This window comes from Peromyscus maniculatus, chromosome 15, assembly GCF_049852395.1.
Source record: "Peromyscus maniculatus bairdii isolate BWxNUB_F1_BW_parent chromosome 15, HU_Pman_BW_mat_3.1, whole genome shotgun sequence".
Taxonomy (NCBI): Eukaryota; Metazoa; Chordata; class Mammalia; order Rodentia; family Cricetidae; genus Peromyscus; species Peromyscus maniculatus.
In genome coordinates, this window is record NC_134866.1 from 63,602,709 (window position 1) to 63,614,994 (window position 12,286).

The 12,286-nt window shown below is 41.0% G+C and overlaps 1 protein-coding gene across 4 annotated transcripts in view; it reads left to right on the forward strand.

The window, feature by feature from the left end:
- Tmem161b (transmembrane protein 161B) overlaps window positions 1-12,286 on the forward strand; it is an 87,606-nt gene that overhangs the window by 36,975 nt on the left and 38,345 nt on the right. The window contains exon 1 of one of the 4 annotated variants that reach the window (XM_076552033.1): window positions 10,994-11,119. The exons of the other annotated variants lie outside the window; for them this stretch is intronic. Coding sequence (XP_076408148.1) covers window positions 11,097-11,119 — 23 coding nt within the window. The 5' untranslated portion in view covers window positions 10,994-11,096. Of the gene's footprint in view, window positions 1-10,993; window positions 11,120-12,286 lie in introns of those variants that run through there. 4 annotated transcript variants of the gene reach the window in all.

Consider the following 12,286-nt stretch of genomic DNA (forward strand, 5'->3'; position numbering starts at 1 on the left):
CACTAAGGTTTTTTGGTCCATACTACCAAGTGTAAGGGGTGAAATCCTGTATTTGCTTGATTGATGGCTTCTCTTGTGCTCCACATCTTGTCCTGGAGCTGTCATAGTGAACAGGGTTTTAAATGTGATATGGTTATCTAACTACAAGTAGAACTGTGATTTCTCTTGGCAGTGGAATAATTTAGGATTATCTTCTTTGCCTTTCTCCCTGCAATGCTTTGTCTTTTAGAGTGTCATGTATATGTAGAATATACTCGCATATATACACATACACACAGGTTGTTACAGCTAGTGTATGATTTCTCTTCACTTTCTGTGTTCTTAGGCACCTAGCCATTTATATTCTAAATCAAAATGCACATCAACACTAATTTTAATTCCAGAAGCATACTATGAAGTAAAATTTAAATACTATCTTATTTCTTAATCTATATACCTCTTACCTTGTCATTTGAAATTAAATTTATTCCATGTGTTTTATGTTCATCTTTTCAGTCTTGAATAGGAGAATACATAGTGACCATTCAGAACCTAAAATTCCCAAATCTAAAATTATCTAAAGTTTGAAACTTTTTAAATATCTATGTAATACTGTTTTACCCGTTTTGTGAAACCCCCAGAGACCACCAAGGAGCTGGTTTCTTATGCAAGCAGATAAGGGTCCTTTTATTCAGGTTCAACCTGGGCCACCACATGGCAGATGGAAGGAAATGTGGTGATGGCCAGGAGCCCAGGTGTAGAGGCTTTTTATAGGGAAAAACCACAAGCCAGGAGTTGGCAACTTGGGATTGGGTAGAAGGGGCAAGGTGATTTTTTGAAACTATTGGTCTAGGCTTTTGGTGGGGAACCACAACCCCCTGGACACGATTATCTGGACTGTTCAGCAGGATTATCTAGATATCTCCAAGGACCATAAACCACAAACAGGATCCTGTTAAGCTTTCCTTTCCTGTATAAACAGCAGACAGGATGTCTGCAGGAATATCTGGATCCTGTTAGGCTTTCCTTTAAACAGCAGACAGGATGTCTGCAGGAGGATACTGCTCTGTATCCATTCGAGTTATCATGGCACATTCCTGAGCCTGTAAAGTTAAGTCTAGGCCTTCACAATACCACAACTAGACAGCTTGACACTTCATGTTTCAGGTAATAGTAAAAGTGTATTTTACTATTTAATTTAAATAGTAAATTAAATTTAAAATTTAAATTTTAAATTTTAAAATTGCCTTCAAGCTATATATATTTTAAAACAAATGAATTCCATAATTAGGTTTTGTATTCCAACCCCAGGATACCATGTGTATGCAAATACTACAAAATCTGAACCTTGAACCCATCTGGTTCATCTGCAGGTTTACTTGGCTGGCCACTATTTTATGAAATGTTAGTTGTACTTTTTTAAGATTACCAGACTTGCCGGGCAGTGGTGGCGCACACCTTTAATCCCAGCACTCGGGAGGCAGAGGCTGGCAGATCTCTGTGAGTTCGAGGCCAGCCTGGTCTACAAAGCGAGTTCTAGGAAAGGCGCAAAGCTACACAGAGAAACCCTGTGTAAAAAGATTACCAGATTTGGTTGAAGGGATTTCTCCTTTAACAAGAATCTGGGTAGTTTAGTGAGTAGCATCTCTTAGGCCTAACCCATGAAGTTTATTGCTGACCTTGAAAAACAACTCTAAAGAGCCTGATGCTCTTAGACTTCCAGTCTCTCACCTTTAGAAGGACAATCCTAAGAAATTGTGTTCTTCATATAGTAGAGTGAATAGCTTTCTCTAACCACTCACTTGAGCCAAAGAATTCTTGACTTTCTATTGTAATGAAAGTTACCTTTTGTTTTGAAGTTTGCTTGGCCCCTCTTTGCACAGAGGTAAGTGATAGGTTCCAGTCTTCAGACATTTGAATAGTGGGTTTCCATGAACACAGGGTACTGTTGACTCAGGATGGTTTGTGTGCCACCTTGCTGGTCATTTTCCTTGTTTGCTCAGCATAAACCTCATGCATGCATTTCTCTTGACACTTTCATTTCTCTCTCACTTTGCTTTGGTTTGCTACCTTTCACAAGTCTCTCAGCAGAAATACATTTTTGGGGGTTGTAAGATGGCTCAGTGGGTAAAAGTGCTTGCCACATAAACAGGAAGACCTGAGGTCAATCACCAGAACTCATGGTAGGAGAAAACAGACTCCACATTTATGCCGTGGCATGCATGCTCTTGTTCCGTCTTCTCCCCCCCCCCCTCTCTCTCTCACACACACACACACACACACACACACACACACACACACACACACACACACACACTTTAGTAATAGCTTAAAATTAAATTATAATTTGGTCAAATGTACTGTAATGTTGTCTCCTTCCATATTGAGTAAGGAGAGTGTTATAACACCTTAGTGTTCAATTGTTGGAATTCTTTTTGCCTGTTATTGGATGCACGTTTCCTGAGTCAACCATCTGGAAGTTCCTTTCTGTGAGAGGAACCTACTATTCACATGCACAGTGAGTGGGACCTAAGACCTAAAAGAAAGATTTAAATCTTCAGCTACTGCCAATAAGGAATGTTTGAGTCCTTGCTCTCTTTGCCTTAATAACTTCCAGGTCTGGAATGTTCATGATAATCTTTGAAATCTTTCAACAACTAGCAGAGGATTATTTCTTCCCACCTAATATAACTATGAACATTTAGAATAAAAACTAAAATTGTGATTAGTTACTACCTTCGTCAGTCTGGGCTGCTCTAACAGAACATGTGCCATCAACTGAGTGCTTGTATAATCAGAAGCCTGTCGCTCACAGTTGTAGAGCTTGGAATTCATGAAATCAGGATGCTAATGTGACCTGGTTCTGCCAAGTCTTTACCAGTTTGCACACTGCTGACTTTTGTGTGTATCTTCAACACAGCAGAGAGAGGAAGACAACTTTCTGGCCTGTTTTTAAAAGCATAAGAGTCCAGTTCATTAAGACTCCATGTTTATAACCAAAAAGCCCCATATCCAGATATTGTCACATTGTTTTTAGATTTTAGCATAAGAGTTTGGAGAGACACAAACATTCTGTTAATTCAATGACCTGTATTACATGCCCTGAAATAAAGTTTTATGTAATTATATGGTAAAATCTTCATAGCTTGCTCTGTTAATACTCCTTTTGTATACTTGTTCATGGTCAAATTTTCATTTAAAATTTCTATAAAGATTTGAGGTAAATAGCCGGGTGGTGGTGGCGCATGCCTTTAATCCCAGCACTCGGGAGGCAGAGCCAGGCGGATCTCTGTGAGTTCGAGGCCAGCCTGGGCTACCAAGTGAGCTCCAGGAAAGGCACAAAGCTACTCAGAGAAACCTTGTCTCAAAAAACCAAAAAAAAAAAAAAAAAAAAAGATTTGAGGTAAATAACCCTACTACTTCAATTTTTATAGTAAAATCCAGACCAAATAATTCTATAGTTTCTGCTATTTGATTTTCAGTGTTGCTGAATTGTTATAGTAGTCAGATATTTTATGTAAGTAACTGATGTGAGAATGACCATTATAAACCCGATTTAATAATTTAGTAAAGTACAACAGCAGCTTAACTTTATTATCTGAAATATTGCTACTAATATAAACTCAACGTAAGTGAAAAAAAAAAGCACAGAGTAGCCAACCAGGTTAACTGCTAGCAAATGCACTGAAATTAATATACTTAAATGTGAGAGGTTCAGGTATTAATGAGTGCCTTTTTAAATTTATTTATACCTTTTACTGCTTTCCACTTCAAAAGCAGCCTATACGTACTATGTGAGAAACAAAGATGGCAAATTGATAAAAATGTTTAAAAAAATAGGAAGTAGATTAAATGCCCATGACCTACAGGTGATAATAAGTAAATTTTGTTGTATTTCCTTCTGATCTTTCTATTCAGTATCCCCCATTAGTTACACCCTAGTACAGCTTTTTGCTTAACATAGCAAACGGTTTTCCTCTAACTACGCTCTTGTAGCCATGTTAGGAAGACACAGTGCAGCTGTTGCAGACATGCAGTCATTTTCCTGAGACAAAATGTAGAAAGTGGGAACCGTGTGGTAGTGAATGAAACTGCAAAGTGTACTGACTGTTATTAAAGGAAATCAGGCAAGCATCCATCTGAGTTTCGCCTGGTGATTTGCAGTCTAGAATGCATTTTCTTCCTATTGTTTCTGGCCTCCCACTGAAGTACAGAGCAACAAAATAAATCTTAAAGCATAAATTGAACGACTCTGTCTCAAGTTTGAGAATATTATTTTAGCATAAAGTCTGTACTCCATACGATCACCTAGAAGGCTTGGCATGATATAGTCCTTTCTTACCTCTTGCATCTTTTGTTGATACTATTGCCTTGTTGGGTTTTTAGTTACTGCAGTGTTGTGTATTTCTTTAAGCTTCTGTGCATTTGGACATGCTCTTTCTTGCTTGAAATGCTCTTCTCCTCATTTCCTACCTATTAGGATGCTAGTTAAGTACTGGCTCAGAGAAGTTTGTTGGTTTTTTGTTTCATATGTCTAATCATATATCTAATAAGTGAAATCTCATATTTTCACCATTCATTTTTTTTTATGTGGTTTCACAACTTGCAATTTATTTTTCATTAGAAAATGGTTAAATTCTACCCTGACTGGAATAGAAGCATCAAGAAGACAGGGATTTTGGCTTTATTGAAGTTGATTTTGAATCAAGTATATAACCATGTCAAAGTATCTGGAACATGATGGGCTCTCCATAAATGGCTGATGAATGAATGAATGAGAGGTAGATTAGATGTTCCTAAAAGACCCAGTATCACTGGAGTTTAGCTGTAAAAATAATCCTAATGAAGTTAATTTTAAATTGTCTAAGAAGAACTATAGTATGCATTCCATTTTAGAAAAATGGACTTATAAACATAAGTTAGGGGCTCGAGAGATGACTCAGTGACTGAAACAGATGCTGTGCAGCCATGAGGACCTGAGCACTTACAGAGCAAACCATATGTGGTCCCATGCTGTGCCTGTCACCCTGTTATGGCAGTGGGCAGAGACAGCAGGAGCACTGTGGCTTACTGCCTTCCTGACAGAATACAAACCCACTCAAGCTGTGAGCTTCCATCCAGGTTCTAGGAGAGACTGTGGCCTCAAAGGATAGGGTAGAAGAGGGAGAGATAAAGGGGAACACTCGTGCACTGCCCCTCCATTTCATATGTGCATGTGAGTATACACACATATGCATACATGATAGCCCACACAAGTAAGTAATTTTAGAAGAAACAGTTCTTTGATAATAGAAGGTTTTTAAGATAGCTCATCAATTCTGTGATTTTTTTTTCACTCACTGTGTTTTATTTCTCAAAGCCAGACAACTAAATGGAGTCTCTTAAATGCATTGTTGCTTAGATGTTCTTCTGAATACCATGCATTCACCAACATTTCTGGATTGTACACTTGAGATTTTCCACAAACTAAAATATGTGTAACACCAGAGTCAGTATGTGGGTAAGGCTGTCCTAGTCAGATATGGACTTCTACAAGGTGGTAATAAATTCGTGTGGACCTACACATATCTTCCCAGTTGGAGCCCGACAAGAACATTTTACCTGCTTTTTTAAATTCTCATAAGTAGGCATCTTGATTGTCCTGTCAAAGCTACTCTTACTTCACTTTGACTTTTTATTGATAGTTTTGCTTTTTAAAAAGTTGACCTCCAGGCAGGTGCAGTGGTGCAAGCCTTTAATCCCAGGCAGGATTCAGGAAGCAGTTGAGGCCAATCTGATCTACATAGTGAGTCCCTGGACAGTCAGGACTACATAGAGAAATCCTGTCACAAAAAAATAAATAAATAAAAATAAAATAAAATGACCTCCAAACATAAGACTGAGTTATTGTCTAATATTCATAAGCACACAAAAGCTGTGATTCTGCTCATGGAAATTGTTTGAATGATTTACAGAATGTGGGAAAATGGTATATTTATGATTGTGGACATTAGAAAAGCTATATTCAGGCATGATTGTGCTGCTTGGTGAATTCATTGTTAATGAACCAGCAGTCTTTGAAATATGTATAACAGGTTATGTCTTGATCAGTTGATGAAAGCTGTTGTGGCCAGAGGCTCGCAGGAACCTAACCCTGTATTTCCCCTAGGAGCAATGGTTCAGTGTTTCGTGGTGGCTTTATAGAACATAACTACCGCAAATAATGAGAATCAACTGTAAGTTCAAGTTCTGGACTTGAATAGAAATAGCAGGAAGTTCCTCCTCACCTCTTAATTGTAATTTAGAGACTTGATGGGTGTGTGTGTGTGTGTGTGTGTGTGTGTGTGTGTGTGTGTGTGTGTGTGTGTGTCCGTGTGTCCATGTCCGTATGTCCGTCCGTCCGTCCATCTGTCCATTAAACTAGGAGGAAAACTGAATTATTTTGGTTCAGTGATCCTGTTTGAGCACTTACTATATGCCAGTAACTGTACTAGCTTTGTGGTATACAAAAACAAAAAAGAGTAAAATAGGAAGTCAGCGTCAGGAAAATTAGAGCACTGTTCTGTTTAATCTAAACGACTGGCAGCTGGCTGGGCTGCAGTTCGGTAATTCATAGAGTGATTCATAGACTTCAAGAAACTTCTGTACTTATTCTGTAAAAGATGCACATATGATAAGATCTAGGGTGAAAGGCACATAGTTTCTGTGTCCTTTGCATGCAGAATCAGAACAGTACCAGAAAATTTGGAGAGGACCACTAGAGTTGCCACAAGCAGGCCCTGCCCCCTCTTGGGTTCCTAGTCTCCTTAATAAAAGAGTTCAAGAGCAGACTCAGAAGAAATCTCCAGGGCAGGCAAGCTGTAAATCTCAGGAGTTGCCTGGAGAAGCAGGGTGGAGACAAAGTGCCTCTTAATGTTAGGCATGGATTTAGAAGCAGGAAGCCACTGCCAAAAACAGGAGTTGGAAAACTTCGAAGAGTGAGGAAGCCCAAAGCATCAGGTACAGCATGTTTTCAAAAGAGGTGAAGAAAATGGAAAATTACAGTTCTCTGAGCACTTCAGAGAGGTCAGCTGCTCTGTGAGCAACTGTACAGAGGCTGGGAATTCTGGGAAGAAAGGGTCTATTATCTCATTAAAGGAGTAACCATTTCTCTCTTTTTAAAGATGGCATTAGGTGAATCTACTCTTCTGAGGGGTGGCCCTTAGTCAGGCAGTTGACTTGCTTAACTGGATTAACACCTAAAGGAGGAAATAGTGGCTTGTCTCTACCCAGAGGTAGATTTCATTTCAGTGGCTGGAAGGTAATAGTTTTGTTATAGGACCTTTTCCTGTCACTCTAACAGTGCTCCTCTAAAGAGATGACCTATAATCAATTAGGAGATGGGTTAAAATCGGGGTAAACATGTAACACACTTCTATAATAGAAATGGCCGGGCGGTGGTGGCGCACGCCTTTAATCCCAGCACTCGGGAGGCAGAGGCAGGCAGATCTCTGTGAGTTCGAGGCCAGCCTGGTCTCCAAAGCGAGTTCCAGGAAAGGCGCAAAGCTACACAGAGAAACCCTGTCTCAAAAAACCAAAAAAAAAAAAGAAAGAAAGAAATGTAGACAGCCACTTCCAAAGCTGCTCACCAGAAGGCATTAATGTGGTTTTAGTTCCCCACCTTCCACCTTCCTGTAGAGCATCAAGGGGGTTTGTAGCAGGCAGGAAAGCAGAATTCCCTGGTTTCCTGACAGAGAGCTGAGGTGTGAGATCCAAGTTCCATGCCACAGCAGAAGTGGACTCATACCTTTGAGTCCCAACAAGAACTACAGATTTGGGCATTTTTCTTCTGTCCAGAAAGCCTGGTATAAGTTGGACAGAGATTTTTGGCCTGGTGAGAAGCACTTTTAGGTTTACATTTAGACATGTTTAGATGACATCTAAAACAAATCCAAAATATTGAGCTTGTGACTGAACAGTTAAGTAGTCATTGCTCTACCAGCTCATCAAGACTACTAAATGTTAAACTCTGAGCCATAGAACAGGAGAGTAATCTAAAACATATCTCATTTTAGATTCATATCTGAACCTTTATGACTTACTAAAACTTTTATATCTTAGAACATTTTTTTAAAAGTGAGCTAACAAGCTAGCTATGGCCTTGCAGAAGGATCTGGTTGTCTGATGCTGCCATGCTGACAAAGTTAGAGCTAGCCTAGCCATCAATACTGTCAGAGATCTGAGAAGGATAAACTATATCTGAGTGCAGACCAAGAAGCTTCCAATCCTATAAATTACAGGGACCAATCCCTACCCAGGTCTCCATAGCATTGGAGGCACCAGTCAGAACAGCATCAATCTTCTTCCGCCATCAGGCCCATAAGGCAGAGTATTTTTCCTGTGGAATAGGGACACGGAAGACTGACCTTGACCAGGCAAAAGGGTGCAATCAATTTCAGTGTCCTACTGCTTGTCCACAGTCTGGGCTGGGTCCTGGCAGCAGGCGTTGCACTGGGGCATCTTGTGCTGTGGCCAGTGTTGTCTTAATCCAGGCAGAGATGTTGTGGTGCCTCATACGTAATCTTCGGAGACCTTGGGTCACTGCTAGGATCTGGAAGCCTGTCTGGTATAATAAACTTTTAGATCAACATTTAAATGCCATATTCTGCAGATCTCTGGTATGAGGGCTATTCAGGTGTCTGAATAGACAAATTTTGTTTCTAATTACTTGTTTTAAGCTAAACCCTGAAAACATATGCAAGGGACTGAGTAAATGAGTAAACCTATCCCTGTAATATTACATCAGTACTTATTCACCCTGACTACAATTAAAAAGAAACTTGATTATTCATGACTGACTATTAAAAACAATGCTTTTAAGTTGAAGCTCTTCTAGCATCAAATACAGGTTCAGTAAAGAAGCCAAAACAAAATATCAGTATTATGTATCAGCTTATCCAAATAACTTAAGTTTAACAAACTTAGCAAATACAAGGAGGCTAGAGAACATTCTTTTTTTTTTTTTTTGAGACTGGGTTTCTCTGTGTCGTTTTGGTGCCTGTCCTGGATCTCCCTCTGTAGACCAGGCTGGCCTCGAACTCACAGAGATCCGCCTGGCTCTGCCTCCCGAGTGCTGGGATTAAAGGCGTTCGCCACCACCGCCCGGCTAGACAACATTCTTAAGCCTGAATGTACCTTGGATAAGGAGAAACATTTTTAAAAACTGTTTTTAAAAGATTAAGATCTTTTAAATGTCTTCTTGTAGTATTAACAATAAAGTACCTTTTTTTACTTTAAGGGGGAGAAAACATGGCATCATCATAATCTGTATAAAGTAAAACCAAGCTCCCAAGTATAAACAATCCCAAAGTTCAATATCTGGGATTCATTTATTATCTTTCTGGTTCTTTTACTTAGAGGCTTGGATGATTTTTTTGACCCTACCTTTGGCAGCATATTCATAGCTTGTCTGTTTTATTTTATTATGGCTGGTGCTTCCGGTGATCATCACCTGAACTGGCAGTTTTTAAAACTGCTAAGGTCCACCACTGCAGCCAGACTCTTTTTGGAACTCTAGTCCTGCCATATATTTGTAAACCTCAGCTGTTTCCTGTGATCCTTTTATGTCTTTAAAATCAGTAATGATTTTAATGGGTAAATCTTAAGTTACAAAGTTTAGCTGCCAGAGCAAGGTATATTCCTGTGTATAAAAGCATTGATGTGCAGCTTTAATATTTATCAAATATATTATTTATTAAACATATGTTGTTATCTATTTAAATTTTCTAGAAACTTGTTGGACATTTGGTAAAGATAAGTATTTAGGTGTTACATACATACATACATATATATATTTTATAAGCAATAATTACTTGCATACATACACACAGTTGGATCCAAGTTACATACATACATATATACATACATACATACATACATACAGTTAAAGCTTGCTTACATTTCCAAGTCATATACTTGTCCATATACACACATAAGCAGTTTACAGAATCATTAGCCATTTTTAAGATGAAAACCAACCAGAATTAACTTTCAAATTCAGTATTTGCAGGTATAAGAAACCATAACAAACAGTTTAAACGAGAGCGGCAGACTGAAAGTGACTCCATGCCCTGGCCGGGCCCATAGACCTGTAGGCCATTCCTCACCTGCGACCCTGGAAGGACAGTTAGTTCTCCACCAGCCCCCACACTCTGAGCTCCTCAAAGCTCCAGCTGGCTCCTGCCAGCTCTGCCCTGATGCTCACAGGCTGCCGAGCCCTTTCAGCGGTGCCCTGGGTCCCCGAAGCAGCAGCTGTGCAGCCGCTGCCTGCCGGACCCATTGCAGAGCTTTCTGTTGCCTGCTGCCTGCGTGTGCTCTGGTCAGAGAGGGAGCAAGGAAGCAATGGGGGAGTTCGGTTAGTGGCTGCCCACCCCCAGTGGAGGGGAAAGACCTGTGACGTCCCAGTGTGAAAATCTTTTTACCTTAGCCAAATTGGTGGGGCGTCTACCTGCCCCCTTGAGACCCGCCAGGAGAATCTGACAGTGGGGCGGGTCAAGGGGAAAGCTTCCATGCAAGCAGAGTCAGCGGGAGCAGGAGTCCTGCCCGCCAGTGGGAGTCCCACCGCAGCCGGGGCCAGGCGGCAGCAGCCTGGAGAACAAGGGCCTGGGCGCGGAGGAACGGCAGCTCGGCCTGCGCTCAGTGCGTGCTGGGCCACAGGAGCAAGGCGCTCAGGCGGGTGCCGGGGAGGGGGGGGGGGTCATGGCTGGCAGCAGCTGCTTGAAGGTGGAGAGGGGGAGTGTGAGGATAAAGGGGAAGTGGGGTCGGGGCCCCATGGAGAGGGAAGTAAGAGGTAGAGACAGACAAAGACAGATAAAACATAAAACAAAACATAAAATGGACAGACACAATCCGTGTGGTGGTTGATCCGGCTACAAAACTGAAAGCACAGATTCAGATGGAGTGGCCGCGAACAGCCTGCAGCCTCAACCCCCCCCCCCCCCCCTCTGGGAAGGAGAGACACTGTGTCTGCCTCCTTCCTCCAGACCACTCTGGAGGAAACCTCCAGAGGGGGGACCCGGGGACATCTGAGCACGTCTGCTCCCCTTACAGGTCCCAGATACAGGTCCTGCACGCACCTCCTGCGCAGGCACAGAATACAGATGCCAAATCAACCAGACAAAGGGTAAGGACACAATAACATAAAACATAGATCGAGCTTGTTTTTACCTCAACTTGCAGAGTGGGGGTCTGGGGGCACCCCAAAATCTCGGTGGAACCTCCAATGTTAGACCCCAAAGCTTAGGGTCTCGAGTGGGCGTCCCAAGAACCCAGACTCCGATCCAGTTGATGCAACAGCAAGAGGTGTTTATCGATGCGGCTGTACAGTCGGGCAAACTCAGCTCCAGACAGCAAGAGTCGCGCCTATTGCAATCACATGAGTACTTTTAAAGGAAAAACCCACAAAAGCCATAAGATTCCCATACAATTTCATGGCCTGATCACAGGGTGATCACAGAGTGGGTACAGTCACGTCCACATGCACATTCTTCCTCAAGGGGTGGGTATCAGGGCGGGAGTGGAGTTTACACAAAGGTCACAGTGGTCCTTCCTGGAACACTTGCAACTATCCCAGTCACAGTTGAGCACATCTCTTAATAGAAATCTCTTGACATTGTTACATTGTTACACGTTGAATAATGGCTGAGTCAGGTGGCCCTTGGAACTAGATTTTCTTTTTAGTTCCTTATTCTCCTGGGACTTGGGGGTGTAAAGCCTGAAGGGTTAGGGTCTTTCAAAGGTAGTGTGTTCTTTTGAAGTAGGGAATGATTGAAAAGAAATCTGCAGAAGTGAGCTCTGGGCTTATGGTTCAGGGCTGTGGGACCAGGAAGTCACAAGTTCTGTACCCCTTAAGGCCTTGAGAGGTATCTTAGTAGGAAGTTTCAAACAGAGTGACAGACTAATATTATCAATTCCTGTGTTCTTGGCTTCATCTACCCTTACCCCAACATATTTTGTTGCAAATTTTAAACATTGTATTATTTTAGCCATGAATATTTCAGTATCTTTGTTAATGTAAACTTAAATTAACAATCTCACAGTCATCTTAAAATTTTTTTCAAACACTTTTATATCAAATATTCAGTCGTTGCTCAAATTGTCATTTCTGTAGCATTTTTAAAAGAGCAAGTTAGTTGTTGGTATTTTTTTAAATTTAGATATGCCATTATAATCTAGAGTTTTGTAATTAAAAAATAGTATAGCAGCATGAGGTGTGTATTTATCATCCTTTGTAACAGTATGGGGGCAAGGACCTTGATGAAAGTTCTGGCTTAGCCAACTCATTGCCTTG